Here is an 18,325-nt window from a genome sequence, read left to right on the forward strand (position 1 = left end):
AGGCCGGATGCAGTGACTCATGCTTATAATCCCAGCACTTTGGGAGGCTGGGGCGGGTGGATCATGAGGTCAGGAGTTCAAGACCAGCTTGGCCAAAACAGTGAAAACCCATCTCTACTAAAAACACAAAAATTAGCTGGGCATGGTGGCAGGCACCTGTAATCCCAGCTACTTGGGAGGCTGAGGCAGGATAATTGCTTGAATCCGGAAGGTGGAGGTTGCAGTGTGCAGAGATTGCGCCACTGCACTCTAACCTGGGGACAGTGTCAAACTCCGTCTCAAAAACAAAACTAAACAAAACAAACAAACAAACAAAAAACTTATGAGAAGGGAAGAAAGGACATAAAAAACAGCATGCAAAAATCATGACAAACAGAAAACAAAAAATAAGCTAGTAGAAACACATTGATATACATTAGTAATCACCAGTTAAAGGCCGTCTGTTATATCAGATTAAGAAATGAAATCTAGACTTCAGTAGAAAATGTATTATTAAGGATAAGAAATATCACTACATAACAAAATTCAATACCGTGAAAAGAAATACTATCCTGAACTTTTGTGCATTCTATAAGATAGTCTCAAAATGATTAAAAAGAAGCTGTTAGAGCTTCAGAGAAAAATTGGCAAACATCACTATAATGAGAAATTTCAATTTCTTAATCATTAATAGATAAACCAAGTATGCCAAAAAAATAGTGAATATAAAGAAAATCTGAAAAGCTCAATTAACAAGCTTCATACACAGAAACTTGCTCTCTAAATTAAAACACACACTATTTTCAAGAGCTCATATTGAATGTTTAAAAATGGAACAGGCTAGGTCATGAAGCAAGTCTCAGTAGATTTCAAAGAACCAATACCAGGTAGAGCAAGTTCTGTAGTGACACTGCAACTAAGTTAGAAGTCAACAGGCCGGGCGCGGTGGCTCACGCCTGTAATCCCAGCACTTTGGGAGGCCGAGGCGGGTGGATCACGAGGTCAAGAGATGGAGACCATCCTGGTTAACACAGTGAAACCCCGTCTCTACTAAAACTACAAAAAAAAAATTAGCTGGGCATGGTGGCGCGTGCCTGTAATCCCAGCTACTCAGGAGGCTGAGGCAGGGGAATTGCCTGAACCCAGGAGGCGGAGGTTGCGGTGAGCCGAGATTGCGCCATTGCACTCCAGCCTGGGTAACAAAAGCGAAACTCCGTCTCAAAAAAAAAAAAAAAAAAAAAAAAAAGAAGTCAACAAAAAAGATAAAACTCCATACATTGAAAAATTTAAAAGATACTTATAAATAACTCATTGGTCTGTGAGAAAAAGAAAATTCAACTCTATGAGACCAGTATAATCTAAATATCAAAAGAGGAAAAAAAATAACACGCCAATCTCATTCATAAAAACAAAACGTGAAAATCCTTTTTCAACATTAGTAAATCAGTTCCAGTGATATATAAAGTAGATATGCATGAAGTCCGGAGCTAAACTCCTTGTGCTGAAAATCTAGCTCCACCACTTTCTATTTCTATGACCTTGGGCAAGTGAACCAACTTCTCTGTGCTTGGTCTCACCATTCATAAAATGAGAATAATAATAATACCACCTAACTCATGGGGCTGTGATGGAGATTAAATATTCTAATATATGTAAAGCATTTAGAACAGTGCTATTAGAACAGATATTTGCTACATAAATGTTATCTATACTATCACAATATTATTTAAAATACATGAGAAATTTGGGCTTAACCCAGAAATATAACAGTGGCTTAATATTAGAAAAAGTCTACCAATGTAGTTCACCACACCAACTCACTAAAGGACAAGAATCATATAATCGTATTAGAACACAGAAGGGCACATTTAATAAAGTCAATACCCACTCTAAATAAAAAGCTATTAACAAAATAGCAACAGAAGGTAACTTAACTTGATAAAAATTATTTATTAAAAACTTAACAGCAAACATTGTTAGTAGTGAAATATCAGAGGCAATTTCTTCAAAATTGGGGAACAAGATGGGGATGCCTGCTATTACCATTTCTAATCAACACTGTACTGAGGTTCTAGCTAGTTTTTATGTTTTTGCAGTTGGTACCTTCTGAACAAATTTTACTGAAACCTGGGCTAAATCAAAGTCTTCAAAAGTAACTTATAATTGATTTAGTAGTGAGAAAACTAAGAGATATCCCTTCTGGAGATAATGTGTTTACATTTCAAGGTGGGGTGGGAGAGAGTAGGAGCCTGGACCAAGGCGGCTTCCTTTGATGGGGCAGGAGACTCTGGGCTTATATTTCCAGTGGAAATATTTATCTATATTTCAAAGGGTTAGAGAAAGAACACTAGATCCTTCTTTGTAGATTTCCAAGGAACTCACTCAGAAGAGGAGGAAGCAGGAAGCAGTTGCTTCTTTCCTCTATATAAACACCTGGACAAATGTTTTCAAGGCTCCTCATTTATAACACAGACTCCTTCTGTGTAGGGTTTTATCTTGCCAGCTCTCAGGATATCGCTCTGGGGATGAGTTGGCACAGAAGGGAGCCATGTAGTTATTCTTTGCTGTATGTAAGTGATAACAATCATTCTACTCTGGAAATCTGTGTGTATATTCAGAAAAATAGTAATCAATAACGATAGTAAGAACTTAAAGACAATATTGCAATGATGTCAATTCTCTCTAAATTGGTCTATAAATTCAATGCTTTTTTTTTTTTTTTTTTCCTGAGATAGGGTCTTGCTCTGTGGCTCAGGCTGGAGTACAGTGATATGATCGTGGCTCAACTGCAGCCTCAACTTACTACGTTCGAGTGAACCTCCTGCCTCAGCGTCCTGAGTAGCTGGGACTACAGGATTATACCACTCAGCTAATTTTTCATTCTGTATTATCAGTGCATTATATTAATATCTTACATCATTGAATACAACTTACACTATGCCATAAACTACTGATTTCTTATTTGCAATGGCTAGTATTAGTCCCCAAATTTTTCTATTTGTTTATGAAAGTCATAGTGCTTAGCAGCATGTGGTTCAAGAAAAGTATTTTCTCTAGTGCTTGAATATTATTCACTCTACTGGGCTGTGCCACAGAGCCTTAGCTATCTAAGTTTTCTTGATGTTTAAAATAATGTTTAAATGTTACACAAAGTTCTTATGAAAATGAGTAGCTTGTTTATCCATGCTGCTTTGAAAGATCAAAACTGACATTTAAAAAATTAAAGAAATTTTAAATTATACTTTTTTAAGAATGTTCTTATCAGCAAGTTATAATGAAAATATGCTTGCATTTTAAATTTTTTTATAGATGCTAAAGATTCTACTATTTTCTTATTTCTTCACGTTTTTTTCAGTAACATTGACTTTTAATCTAGTCCTTTGACTATTAACTTTAAAAAAACAAGATTGTGAACTTTAAAGCCTCAAAAATTTGAGTTTATTAATTACTAGCTACTAATCAAATGGCACACACCAAAATAATTCTTAAATTTTTAAACCAACTTTTTAAAAGATAAAATATACTACATATTATTGTAATTCATTATGAATTTCAGTATTCTTATAATACAAGATTTAAAATAGAGAAAAAGCTTTAACAATCTATTAACATCTTTTACCTTATTTAGATCTTCCCTTTCTTGTTGTAATGTTTTGATTTGTTTTTCATAAGCTTTGATTTGTCTAAAAGCATCATCTAGTTCTCGCCTCACAGCATTAGCTTCTTCGAGTTGCTGTTCCAAATGACTCGACTCTAAAAACAAAAGACAGGGTTTCTTTTACTATTTGCATAAAATCAATGATTGAAACTAAGGTAAAACAACTAAATTTTTTTTTTAATCAGCATTTTGAATCTGGAGTTAGGTCTACTAACAGTGTATACCAGTATGACTCTTGACCAATTAAACGCCTATCAGATCACTGTAAAGATGGTGAATGGCGTATGCCATGTGAAGATGTGCAAAATTTATGTGCAGAAATGCCTTACCTACTCATTAGGAACCAAAAAATCTTCCAAAAACAGAACCTTCAGACCAATTAAAAATTTTAAAACTAATAAACAACAAAACCAAACAAAAAAAGCTGGCAAGTTTTACTGTAGTGTTGGTAAGCATACTAGTGCTGATGTTAGTCAAATTACTGTGTAAGATGGTTTTAACTCTAACAGTGTGGTTCCAAATCACCCAGTATAGTTTCACCACTGTTTATTTGAAGAACAAACTCTGATTTCTAAAAAGCAAATATCTGAAAAATTTCTAATCTAAATCAATTCTATTTTTCAGTTGAAGAAACTCAGGGAGTTGAATACTTTGCCTAGAGTCACATTGCAAAATCTGTATCAGCACCAAGACTAGAGTCCAGGAAATCTTGCACTGACTTCTCTACCTTACAAATTAATGTTATTAAATAATGTTTAACATTCTCAGATAAAAGGGGTTATTAAGAAACAACAAAATTATTAATGTTAACATATGCCTTAAAATGTAATATATTGATAGAAAATGTTTCTGGTATCAAAAGTAAACTAGCAAAGAACTAAAGTCAGTGACACAGAAATCTAGACAACATGCATTATCAGTTCTGTTCTGGATATTTTCTGTTCTTTACACATTATTACTCTAAGCCATCAATACCCAACCTTTTTGGCAGCAGGGGCCAGTTTCATGGAGGACAATTTTTCCAAGGACCAGGCGTTGGAGAAATAGTTTCAGGATGGAACTATTTCACCTCAGATACTCAGGCAGTTAGATTTTCATAAGAAGCGTACAACCTAGATCCCTAGCATGAGCAGTTCACAATCGGGTTCACAGCTCTGTGGGAATTAGTGCCTAAGGTGGAGCTCAGGTCCTAATGCTCACTCATCTGTCATTCACCTTCTGCTGTGTGGCTCACTCTGCTGATACCAGTCTGTGGCCCAGGAATTAGGGATCCCTGCTCTAAGTGACATCCCCAGACAAGTGACATGAACACGGCCTAGGAACTTAGATATGGAGAATCTCAGGCCCCAATCTATAAAAAAATTCTCAAGTCAGGCCGGACGCGGTGGCTCAAGCCTGTAATCCCAGCACTTTGGGAGGCCGAGGCGGGTGGATCACGAGGTCAAGAGATCGAGACCATCCTGGTCAACATGGTGAAACCCCATCTCTACTAAAAATACAAAAAATTAGCTGGGCATGGTGGCACGTGCCTGTAATCCCAGCTACTCAGGAGGCTGAGGCAGGAGAATTGCCTGAACCCAGGAGACGGAGGTTGCGGTGAGCCGAGATTGCGCCATTGCACTCCAGCCTGGGTAACAAGAGCGAGACTCCATCTCAAAAAAACAAAAAAAATTCTCAAGTCATTCATTTGTACATTAAAGTATGGGAGCCAGTGCACAAAGTGTTGTATATTGTTGTGACTGATGCTTTCAATAAATGAAGTAGTGTTACTAATATGTTAGTCCTATTGAGAAGAGCAATTCGCTTGTGAAGATGCATCTTGCAGTCTAAAAATTAAATGTATTAGTGTATCATATATTGCATAGTTCTAGATTCCATAAATAATATACAGTGCAATAAATTCATAGATTTAAAACTTAGCTACTTTAAAAGCATAATTATTAATAGCATAGTTAACAACTTTTGAAGACATGAAGTTATATTAACTGGTTTTCAGAGTATCTAAACAGTATCATTTAATGAATGTTTTATGTGAAGAAAATGAAAAATCATAGGGTATTTAATTTTAATCATGGTGTTTAGGCTTATATTCAGAAAACTGTATTTTATCACCTTATCAAATTTCAGCACTTCTTATGGGAATATTTCTATTTAATTTCTTTCAAACATATTTAAATATTTTATATTTTAAGTGTTTAAATTTCAACAATTTCTTTCACCCAGGCTGGAGTGCAATGGCGTGATCTTGGCTCACTGCAACCTCTGCCTCCCAGGTTCAACCGATTCTTCTGCCTCAGCCTCCCTAGCAGCTGGGATTAAAGGCACGTATCACCATGCATGGTTAATTTTTTGTATTTTTAGTAGAAACAGGGTTTCACCATGTTGGCCAGGCTGGTCTTGAACTCCTGACCTCAGGTGATCAGCCCGCCTCAGCCTCCCAAAGCATCTGGCCAGGATTTCAATAATTTCTAAAGTAAATATCAATTTATGTTTGTTCTCATAATTAGGAATAAAAAATGTACCATGTAAAGCAGATGACTTCCATCATTTCCTGGTTCATTTTAATCAAATTTCATGGTTAAGGAAAACCCATTTAGAGTAGCAATATGGCACATTTAGTAATCCATTTTGAACATTCTTTCTTCTACTTTTGAAGTGTTTTTCTCTAACATGTTCAAATTTTTTGAAAAATTATTGTTACTGATTTATTTCAACAGCTCTGAGAAACAAAAAAATTCAGTATTTCATAAAAATTCTGTATCATATAAAGTTTTTAACAGATGATATCACATGGAACAGCTTCTAAAAGCTTTAAGGATATTTTTACTGATTTATTTCAATATAGTGTTAATTTTAGTTTTTACCACAGCCATTTTTCATTTTGGCTGCTTTGCAATGGAGTTGTTAGAGAAACACGTCAGATTTCCCTGTTTTATATTTCAGACCCTTTTTAAAAGTAAAAAAAAAAAAAAAAAAAAAAGCTCAAAACATTCACTTAAACAACAATATGTGAATTATAAGGAGCACAAAAAAAAAAAAGGTACTGGATTAAGAAGTGTTGGAGAAGATACCCCTCTCCCAATCTTTAATAATATCCTCCATTATGGAGAAAAACATAACACTTATAATTTGGTAAACACAGAATTTTGTATTTCCAAAACATGAAAACCCCAGATCAAGAAAAATCCAGAATGTTTTGACCTTTGGTCAAATACTATAAAATGAGTAAGGCAGCAGAGCCTTTACTTTTACTACAACAAGTAGCAAATATGACTAAAATTCTGAAAGAAACCCAGAGGCTATTAAAAATATCCAACACAATTAGCCATGACATTTAGATGAAGTTGTTAAAAACTGATTATAGTGAACAAACAGAAAAAGCTGTACTAGGTCGGGCATCATGGCTCATGCCTGTAAATCCAGTACTTTGGGAGGCCAAGGTGGGCAGATCACCTTAGGTCAGGAGTTCAAGAAAAGCCTGGCCAACATGGTGAAACCCCATCTCTACTAAAAATACAAAAATTAGCTAGGTGTGGCACATGCGTATAAACCCAGCTACTCAAGAAGGGCTGAGGCAGGAGAATCACTTAAATCTAGGAGGCAGAGGCTGCTGCAGTGAGCCAAGATCTTATCACTGCACTCTAGCATGAGCGATAGAATGAGACTCTGTCTTAAAAGAAAAAAAGAAAAAAGAAAAACCTGTACTAGGAAACTGGGTTTGTTGATACCAACTAAATGGTTCTTAGCTCACAGCTGCTATTTAGGACGGGCAAATTCAACCTGTTAGTAATGAGGACTTAACAAAGGCATCATACATCTGGGGTTATTTTCTTCGCACTTTATGGCATGGAAGAAAAATATAACATATGGTCTCCATCTTGAAGGAGATAAGTTAGAAAGACAATAGCAACACTCTTTTAAAAAATCATAAAATAGAAAATCAAATGCAAATTGTGTGGCAGGCTACATGTGCTAAAGGAATTGAGAGGTCAAAAAATGGGTATGTTTAGAGCAGTACTCAAAGTGGAACACTATAAACTGGAAAGGGGTTAAGACTAGAGTAAGAAGGAAGCTGGCAATAACAACCAAAACACCTCCCTGATCCACAAGAAGCATAGTTTCATTTTTTCCATTATGTAACTTTTCTGAGATGCAAATAAATTTTACTTCTAATTATAATAAGTAAAACCAGGCTCCCTTACTATCAATCTTCCCTATCCACAGCAGGGGGTGGGGAAGGGAAGGGAAGGGAGGGGAGGGGAGGGGAGGGAGAGAGAGGAAGTGGGGGAGGAAGGCTGGGGAGAGTGGGGAGAGGGGAGGGGGGAGAGAGGGGGAAGAGAGAGAGAGAGAGGTGTGTGTGTGTGTGTGTGTGTGTGTGTGTGTGTGTGTGTGTGTGTGTGTGTGTGTGTGTGTGTGTAGAAACAAACAGTACACAGAGGCACATATCCCCAAACTCAAGGCAGCATAAGAATCAGAGTTTCAAAAAGTTACATTACAGATTACAATAAACTTTTCATTTAGAAAACAAAAAAAAATCCCATTATTTTCTCATACAAAAGTATTCAATAAGGTATAAATTATTTAAAAAATTTTTATTTTCATCTGCAAATACTCAACAAATATATATTTAGTGTCTGTTATACAATAATGGCAATGAGCTTGGCACTAGGAATATAGTAGGAAAACCTACTATAACCTACTCCTCACTTTTAGGAGCTCAGAGTATGGTAAAGAAGTAAATATTAAAAAGAAGTTGCCAATAATTACAAATTTGTTACATTTTTTGAGAAACTTAAAAATACTGGTGAACACTGCTGCTGGGAAACACAAGATAAAAAGTCATTAATGGTGGGTATCTGTATACACAAAGACATTGCTCAAAAAGTATCTGGTGCGATGGCAGATTGAAGATGTTTTACATACTTTTTTCTTCAGAGCTTATTTAAAGTTGGGGCTACTCATCAGGCAGAGGTCCTAAGGAGAGCCTTCAATGTGCATTTTTTTTTTTTTTTTAAAAAGAAGGAAAGAAAGAAAGGGAAGAAAAAAACAGTGTATGAAGGAAGTGGAACATCACTGGATGGAACTAAAAGTAGTTCAGTAATCAGTGAGCTAGGGAGTAGTAACAAGAGACAAAACTGGAGAGGCAAATACATGCATAATAATGAAGGGCCTTGTATTAGAATTGAGAAATTTCTACTTTATCCTGGAGGCAATGGGGATCCACTGAAGATATGTATGTTGAAGCTGTGACATGAACAGACTTACATTTTAAACTTTTAGTCTGGCAGACTGGAGACTTCAAGTTCTGGGAAAATGGAATAGATATACTTCCCATTCTTCCCATTAAGTACAACTTAAAACCCTAGACATTATGCGTAAAACAAACTGAAGACTCTGAAATGTGAAGAGAAAAACTTCCTCAGAACATTGGGACCTGATAAACAACATAATGGCAAGTTTTCTGGAGTTTCTTCTTGGTTCATATATCCCAGAATTAGAGCTAAAGAAGATAACTCATAAATGACAACAGCTATAAAGAGAAAAAGCCCCAGTAAAAGCCTGCTCTTTCTAGCCAAAGGATTAGGAAAGGGGCAGACTAAGAAGACAGAAAACTTACAGAAAATAACTGCTCTACTTGAGATAAACATCACAGAAAAAAACTGGCCCCATATTCACCCATGTCAACGACAGACAAGTGCGGGGGCTAGATTTCCAACCTCATGAGCCTATAATGAGGTACTCAAACACATCTGCAAGACTGGTGCCAGAAAAACAGGGGGGCGTGGTCACTCACACCTATAATCCCAGCACTTTAGGAAGCTGAGGAGGGCAGATCACTTGAGGACAGGAGTTTGAGACCAGCCCAGGCAAAACAGCAAGACCCATCTCTATTAAAAATATCAAAAAATTAGCTGGGTGTGGTCCTAGCTACTTGGGAGAATGAGGCATAAAAATTGCTTAAACCGGAGAGGTGGAGGTTGCAGTGAGCCGAGATCACACCGCTGTACTCCAGCCTTGGTGACAGAGTGAAACTGTCTCAAAAACAAAACAAGTATGGTGTCAGAAAAAGACAGGACATTAATCCTCTCTGCTGACAACAAGCCTCCCCTCACACACATTGTCAGTGGAAACCACATAGGGAACCTGGACTTATACCTCCAACCTGGCAATAATAAGGTACTCCTCCCTCTTCCCTCTGGGGTAGTTTCAGAAGGGATTAAGAACCTTCACTATTGCCCAGGATATTACCACCATGTGTATGTGTAAGTGTGTGTGTGTAGAGAGTGTGTGTGTATGTATAATGCCATCCCCACCAAAGTGTCTGCAGAAATCCTATTGAGGGCTGGAATCTCCAATACCCCTGAGCAGTAATGAGAAGGCCTCACTTGGATGTCAAGGATGGCCAAGTGGAAAATCTATACTTCTAGCTCCACTTGGCTGTAATGAGACAGCGGTCCCATTTCCACTGCTGGAGTGGTGTCAGGTAAAGCCAGCTAAAATGATTTAAATCAGACCCAGCTCTACACACATATATTTGACAACTTAGACCAAATGAATTAATTCCTACAAAATCATAAACTAAGACAACCTATAATCTATGAGATAGATAATTTGACTAGCCTTGTAACTATTGTGAAACTTAATGTGTATTTTGAAAATTATCACCGAAGATAATCTCCAAGCCCAGATAGTTTCAATGGAGAGTTCCACAAAATGCTTAAAGAGTGAACACTTACTTTGTATGATCTCTTGCAGAAAGAACAAGATAGAATACTTCCCTATTCATTTTATGAAGATAGTATTTCCCTGATACAGAAACTAGACAAAGATAGGGTAGTGAATGCTTACCATCGTAGTATAATTTTCTAATAAATTACAGTCATCCCTCAGTGTATGTGCAGGATTGGTTCCAGCCCCGTCCCCACTACTTATACCAAACTCATGCATACTCAAATCTCGCAGTCAGCCCTGTAAATCCAACCATAAGAAAAGTCGGTCCTTTGTATACATGGAATACCACATTTTCAATCTCTATTTGGTTGGGAAAAAATCTGCATATAAGTGGACCCACACAGTTCAAATCCATGTTGCTCAAGGATCAACCGTATTTACAAATTTATAGCATATATAATTTTACTTTAAAATGAATCACAAATTTATAACATGTATAATTGTATAGTAATTTTATGTTGCCTCAGCATCCATTTTGAATGCAGGTTTAGCTTTCTTGTTTCGGAGGCAGGGTTTAGTCACTCTTGATGCAGTTTCCAGTTCTATACCACACCCCAGGGGCTCAAGCTGGAGACATCTCTCCCAACTAGCAGACTGGGATCCTGCCTTCCTGCCATCTCCTTTAAAGGGACCATTCAAGCACTGGCTTCCAAACTTAAAGTGACCTACACCCTGTTCCCTAATATACACTGCTAGTTGCCATGCTCTCCCGCTCAAGGCTCTCTGTCTCCCTGCACTCCCTGACCTCCAGGTGTGTGGTCTACAGGCATGCCATGTACCACAAGGTCTGTAAGTACTAAAAACTCTTCGATTTTCACACTGAGGTTGTCACTGAAGCTGTACCAAAAATGTGACTCAGTCTGCAAGGTTGCTCCAGAAAGGATGCATGCAGGTGGATCTCCTGCTGGTGCTCTTTTGTTCAGGCCTCTGGTGGCTGCTGGTGACAGTAGCCACCAGCCACACTGAGAGAGAAAACAGGCAGTACAAGAAAGAAAAAAGAAAAGAAAAGGGAAGAAGAAACAGGCAGTACAAGAAAGAAAGAAAAGAGAAGAAAAACTAAAGACTAATATCCTTGATGTATATAGATGCAAAAATTCTTAACAAAATATTAGGAATGGAATTCGGCAATATATAAAAACAATTGTACACCATGACCATGGTTTACACCTGGGCTATATGGCTGGGTTCAATACTTTAATCAACCAATGTAATTTACCATGTTAACAGGTTACTTTTTGAAAATCGTATGTTCATATCAATTGATACAGAAAAAGCATTTGACAAAATTCAGCACCCATTAATGTTTTTAAAAACCCTTAGAAATACAGAAGCAGAGGGATATGAACGCTTTTCCCCTAAGACTGAGAAGCTAGAATGTTCTTCTCATCACTATTCTTTAACATAGTGCTGCAGGTTCTTGCAATAAGGCAAGAAAAGGAAACAAAAAGCATATAGATCAGAAATGGAGAAATAAAACTGTTCCCACCTGCAGATGACATGACTGTCAGAATTAAAAATCCCAAAGAATCTATTTTTTTTAAAAAAAACCTCCTAGAACTAATAAGTGAGTTCAGCAACACTACAGAATACAAAATAAACATGTACAAATCAACTATATTTTTATATATTAGCAATAAACACATGAACAATAAAATTAAAAATACAATACCATTTGAAATGGCTCAGAAAATGAATTACTTATCATTATCTATATATAATGGGTTAGACATCAACACAGGTTTCCTTTGTATAGTGCCAGAACATTACTGTAAATGACAGCAAAACATTTTAAGAGTTAAAAATTTAGCTCTTACATAGAGCTAACAAAAAAGCTCACTATTACTTTGGTGAATGACATACAACTAATTGTTGATTTAAATATTTTTCATCAATACCACCTATTTCAAGACAGTTTTAAAATTAATTAGCAAGCTTTCAAAAGCTACTGCCATTCAAAGCCACATGCTATTAAAAAGAGTAGAGACAGGCTTATGAATAAGTTTTCCAAATCCCTATTGCCTCTCTGAAGACAAATCACTGACCATTCTAGCTGGTCTTCTGTTCTGTTTTTTCAGTGTCACACAACTCTAACATAGACATTCAATGACACTCTTAATGTTATTGTTGGTACCAAAGCAAAGTCAATGATTCACTTATCATGTTCCCAATCTACAATAACTTACTTTTGGAAAGATAAAGTAACAGAGATTAGATACAAAGTTATTTTTTAGGAGTAGAGCCTCTTAAAAACACAAAATAGCATTCATAAATAATGCTCAAAATTAAGATCTCTATATATTTAATATAAAAAAGTATTAACATGGCATTTTAAAAAGTCATTTTTATAAAAGATGCTACATTATATTACTTCTTCTCTTTCACTAATTTTTGCCTAAAACTGCCTTTCTGGAGAGGCCTGACAAATTCTAGTTAAAGTAGTACCTTCTGCTTTTTCTTCCTAACCCTCCAATTATTCAGATCATGTAATGCTTCTAAATGTTGCAAAAAACTGCCATTTCATTTTGAGTAAAAACCAAAGACCTTACACCAATCAGTAAGGCTCTACTGATCAGGCAACAAGCCCCTTTCACCCTTTTACTTCTCTAACTCATTTCCTTCCATTCTCCTTGCTTGATCATTCTACTCTAGCCATGTAGTACTCTGTGTTTTACCTGAACACCAGGGGAACATTTGATTTTAAAAGTCTTTGCACTGGCTAGTCCTTCTACTTGGAACACATATTTCACAGATAACTGTACAGCTAACCCCCTTACCCTCTTCAAGTTTGTGCTAACATTTACCTTCTCAGTCAGGCCTACCCTTGGGCCACTATACTTAAAATGACTCATTGTCCTTATTCTATTCTTATTTTAAAAGCATTTATCACCTCCTAACATACTGTATCATTTACAAAGTTATATATTTACTGATTTCTGTTTTCTGTCCTTCACCCAGGCCAAAGCAAAGATTTTTTGTTTAGTCTGTTTTGCTTAATGTTGCATCCCAAGAGCCTGAAATAATGCCTGTTACATAGCAGATGCTCAATATATATTTGTTGAATAAATGCAATAAATGAATAAATAGGTATACAAACACTTGTCAAATTGAGTTTTAATCTCAGTAATACAGATAAAATAACTGCATTAACAAAGAAAACATCCCCTCTCACGACAGCATGAGAGCTTGCTCTCTCTCTCTCTCTCTCTCTTCTTGTCTCTCTCTGCCTAATAAATCACTTCCTGCAAACAAACAAACAAAACAAACTTTCCTGATGCCTGTATACATGCACTCTGCTTGTGTTTAGTGTCCTTCTTCCTCAGTCCTCACTCACCTTTTCCTCTTCTCACAAATATGCTTTGCCAGATAAATTCCAAAATAAATAGGCCTTCCAAAAAAAGCCATCCTTGTTCAAGTAAGTCTGGATTAGGTGCTCCTCCTATGTACTCTCCACGCACCTCCATTTATTTTTCCTCATAGCCATTTCATATGTATTGCAATAACTCTTTATCTGTTTCCAAGACCAAAATGTGAACTCCTTGAGAGCAGAACCCATTTTTATTTGACCTTCCCTGACTAGCATGTAACTCACGTCATGTAATACAGACAGGCACTCAATAAATGTTTTATGTGTGAATAAACAATGTTTTAAACATGTCCTAAATTGAATTAACAGTGAACCACAGATATTTACCTGTTACTTGTTTCCTTAGTTTTTCAATTTCTTCTTTTAAGTTTTTTATTTCTAAATCTTTGCTTGCTGTTAGTGGACCATCAACAGTTGAATACTGCAGAGCTTGGACAGTCTGTGTTGACTCTTTAAAAAAAAGAAAAAAAGAAGTAAAAATATCACCATGTTCTAAATTCTTAAAACTAATAACATATATTTCTTTGTAGAAAAATATTTATACAAGTTTATAGATCAAAACATCTACTCATTGACAAAAAGCATGTGAAAACGTAAAAATTAAGTCATAAAAAATCAGGCCGGGGGCGGTGGTTCACGCTTGTAATCCCAGCACTTTGGGAGGCCAAAGCAGGAGGATCACTTGAGTCCAGGAGTTTGAGACCAGCCTGGGCAGCAGAGTGAGACCTTTTCTCTACAAAAGATATAGAAAATGCCAGGGCATGGTGGCGCATGCCTGAAGTCCCAGCTACTCAGGAGGCTGACGTGGGAAAATTGCATGAGCCCGGGAGGTTGAGGTGATAGTGAGCTGTGATCATGCCACTGCACTCCGGCCTGGGAGACAAAGTGAAACTCTATCTTAAAAAAAGAAAATCCACTGCATGCATCTTCAAAATTATAATACATATATATATGAAAGACTCCACCTTCTAATATGTGAGATTTTTGGTTTTAAATACTGTTGGTGTACTCTGCCAATGATTCAATGATGTAGCCCCCTTTTCTCCTAGTAAGAACATCACCATGTGATATCTCAAAAGCCTGGTATGTCAGTCAGATGCTGTATGAAGAATTGGATCTCATGTACAAACGGAGGGTTAGGCATGTTACATATGCAGAAGTGCTGGCCTTCCAAATTTTATGTTTGAAAGTTGAAGCCCATCTACAGGTAACTATGGCTAATCAATTTAGCTAAAATATCTAGTTAAAATAGAAATTATTAACTTATCTTGCAGTTCTAATCAGAAAATACAAAGTATTAAAGAAACAGTAACTCTACTGAGGTTTATTCCCAGATATCATCAAAGATATGGAACAAAGAAAACATTTTTTTAGCATTTTACATCAGAAATGAAATTGCCCTTCATTCTAAAATAAATATTCTGCTATTTATGGAGGGATTCTTACACAGTAAGTATCTCCCTTATCATAATTCTTTATGAGTTAGTGGAAATCATTACTGATTACTTTGTGTGTGCATGCATATGTGTGTGTGTAAACCGCAATCTCTATATGTGTGGCAGTCCATAAATACCTGTTAATTTGAATTAAAGGTTTAAGATATACTATATTGTGCATCTGATCTTGATTTTCTGCATCCAGTAAGTATTTCTTATACATTTCTTTCTTTTTGGGTTCAAAACATGCTAAAAGATTGGTCCTTTTTTGTATTTATTATTTTGAAAAGAACACCCATTATTTTTATTTTCTTTAAAGACATCTAAATTGGGAGTCGAAAATGGGGAGAGGCCGGGTGCGGTGGTTCACACCTGTAGTCCCAGCACTTTGGGAGGCCGAGGCGGGCGGATCACGAGGTCAAGAGATTGAGACCATCCTGGCCAACATGGTGAAACCCCATCTCTACTAAAAAAAAAAAAAATACAAAAATTAGCTGGGCATGGTGGTGTGTGCCTATAGTCCCAGCTACTCGAGAGGCTGAGGCAAGAGAATTGCTTGAACCCGGGAGGTGGAGGTTGCAGTGTGCCGAGATCACGCCACTGCACTCCAGCCTGGCGCCTGGCACAGAGCAAGACTCTGTCTCCCAAAAAAAAAAAAAAAAAGAAAGAAAGAAAGAAAATGGGGAGACATAAAAATACACAATGGGGGGGGCAGCAGGTGCGGTGGCTTATGCCTGTAATCTCTGCACTTTGGGAAGCCATGGTGGGTGGATCACCTGAGGTCAGGAGGTTCAATACCAGCCGGGCCAACATGGTGAAACCCTCTCTCTACTAAAAATACAAAAATTGGCTGGGCATGGTGGTGAATGCCTATAATCCCAGCTACTCAGGAGGCTGATGAATGCAATAAACGAATGAATATAATAGGTATACAAACAGGAGAAACGCTTGAACCCAGGAGGCAGAGATTGCAGTGAGCTGAGATCGTGCTACTACACTCCAACTTGGGTGATAGATATGGACTCCGTCTCAAAAAACAAACAAAAAACTAAAGAATACCAAATGGACATTAATAGGAGCTGTTCTCCCTCCTGTACCCCATCTACCACAGGTATGAAGGTGGGGCAGGCATTCTTGCTCATTATTGCCACCTTCGCCTCAAAACTCCTAGGTCTGCTGAAATGGGCATTTCCCACTTATTGTAGTTACCCACTTGACTTCTTTATCTTCCTCTCTTTTTAAATAAGGATTTTACATGTTGTTCTCTGCCCTTCTTTCCATTACTACTCTTTTTATTATTCTTAGTGACTTTAATATCACTAAGAATGTTAATCCATCTAACACTGACTTCTTAGGCACATAAATCCCCTAAGGCAGACACCACTGGTTTTTACCCAACACCTTTTCATCTCTTCTTCCTTGCGAACCAATTTCAATTATCAGGCTACAGTGTGCATAGGCAAGGTGGGCCCAGTCAAAACTGGTAGGTTTAAATTAATCATGGTAATTCCATTCCACATTGCAAGTGTTGGTCAAGAATCAGGTATATGACCTGGTTAGAACTTAAATGTTACCTTGAGAAGAAGTCCACTAGGGGGCTTCAGGGAGAGGTTTTAATATGAAAAGACATGAAACTAAATGAATCTTCCCACTTTTTGGGTCTCTGGATATGTGCAGATAGGAAGATGAAACTCTTGGTGTACTCTGCCAATGAATCTATTTAGCTCCTTTTTGTACTAGCAGGGAACATCACCATGTGATAACTCGAACGTCTCGTATGTCAGTCAGATGATATATGAACTGAATCTGGTATATAAAGACTGAATCTGGTATATGAAGGGAGGTCTTGCCTTCCAAATTTTATGTCTGAAAGTTGGGGCCTACAATATTGTGGAATCATGTAAGGAAAGCAAAGAAATTAATAGGGAAGCTACCCCAAGATTGACACTGAAACCATTTACTTCTGAATTCTTGAGACAATAAATCCATATTACTTAAGAATTCTCACACCTGTAGCCCAAAATAATCTAACTGATAGACTTCTCTCCAGCATACCCACCAGATTAACTGGCCATATCCTAAACTAGTGGTTCTCTACTGTAGGTGGTACCATCACCTTCTGTGGAGGGTACAGGAGAATGGGCATAAGTTACTGGCACAGTCCATGAGGAGACTGCTGCAAGTATTTAACATCTGCAAACTCAGAATGTTGAATATCTCAGGGTGTGAAATCAATTCTCATGTGAAAAAAATTACCTCACCCCAAATGCCTGTAGCTCACCAATTGAGAAATTCTACTATATACTTTGTCATTATCAATAACTGCATGCATGACCTCCAAAATTATCTCTTATCCATACAGCTTACTACTCTAGGGAACACTTCAACAATTTTTCATTCCCACAAGAAATACCAATCAATGTTTTCCTAACACTTTCCATTTTTCTCCTCTTTACTTCCTTATCCTGGTTAGATTATTTGGTCCATCACTGCTTTGCAAATACCTTCTATTTCTCTACCCTTTTCTCCTCCATTGTACTTATTCTAGAAAGCCCCCAATCTTGGCTAATTTCTACTCTTCTCCTACTCGATGATTTCACTCAAGCAGCTGAAAATGGCTGAAAAAAAACACAGTCATTTAAAATTCATTATTACTAAACTTAAATAACTTGGAAATCCTATTTCCCTAGCTCGTTTACTCTTTTCATCTTCATACTGACCACTTCACATTTTCTCTTTTTCTTGTCAAATATCTAGTATCTCCTTTACCTTCCTTACTCTCGGCAGATGACCCTACTTTGTATTTGATTTATTGTTTGTCTCCTCAAGGTAGAATGTAAACATAACAGGGGAGGTATTTTTGTCGTTATCTGTTTTTTTATTATATCCCTAGTCATGTGCAGAAGAGTTCCTGGCTGTTTGATATTCAATAAATAGCTGATAGATGAATCAATCAGTTTAAATGTTAATCTATGTCACTACGAAACAAGTTTAATACCAAAAGCCAATGATCTTACATTTTTGTTCACTTTGTTCTGTGCAAATGACACTAATCACATGTAAAAACACTAAGAACAAATTAAAGAATTCAAAACATTAAAAAAAAAACCCCAAAACATAGGAAATTCTCAGCCGTAAGGGGATGGACTAGAAAGC

The 18,325-nt window shown here is 36.9% G+C and overlaps 1 protein-coding gene across 19 annotated transcripts in view; it reads right to left on the reverse strand.

Moving 5' to 3' along the window:
• The window catches only part of CDC42BPA (CDC42 binding protein kinase alpha), a 327,338-nt gene that overhangs the window by 131,110 nt on the left and 177,903 nt on the right, over positions 1-18,325 (reverse strand). For all 19 annotated transcript variants that reach the window (XM_032289464.1, XM_032289476.1, XM_032289477.1 and 16 more), the window contains exons 11-12: positions 14,061-14,183; positions 3,599-3,732 (exon numbers count right to left, since the gene is read on the reverse strand). In XM_032289464.1, the coding sequence (XP_032145355.1) occupies positions 3,599-3,732; positions 14,061-14,183 (257 nt within the window). The remainder of the gene's footprint in view (positions 1-3,598; positions 3,733-14,060; positions 14,184-18,325) is intronic.

The sequence above is a fragment of the Sapajus apella genome, unplaced genomic scaffold (genome assembly GCF_009761245.1).
Source record: "Sapajus apella isolate SASKATOON/1434 unplaced genomic scaffold, GSC_monkey_1.0 scaffold22, whole genome shotgun sequence".
NCBI lineage: Eukaryota > Metazoa > Chordata > Mammalia > Primates > Cebidae > Sapajus > Sapajus apella.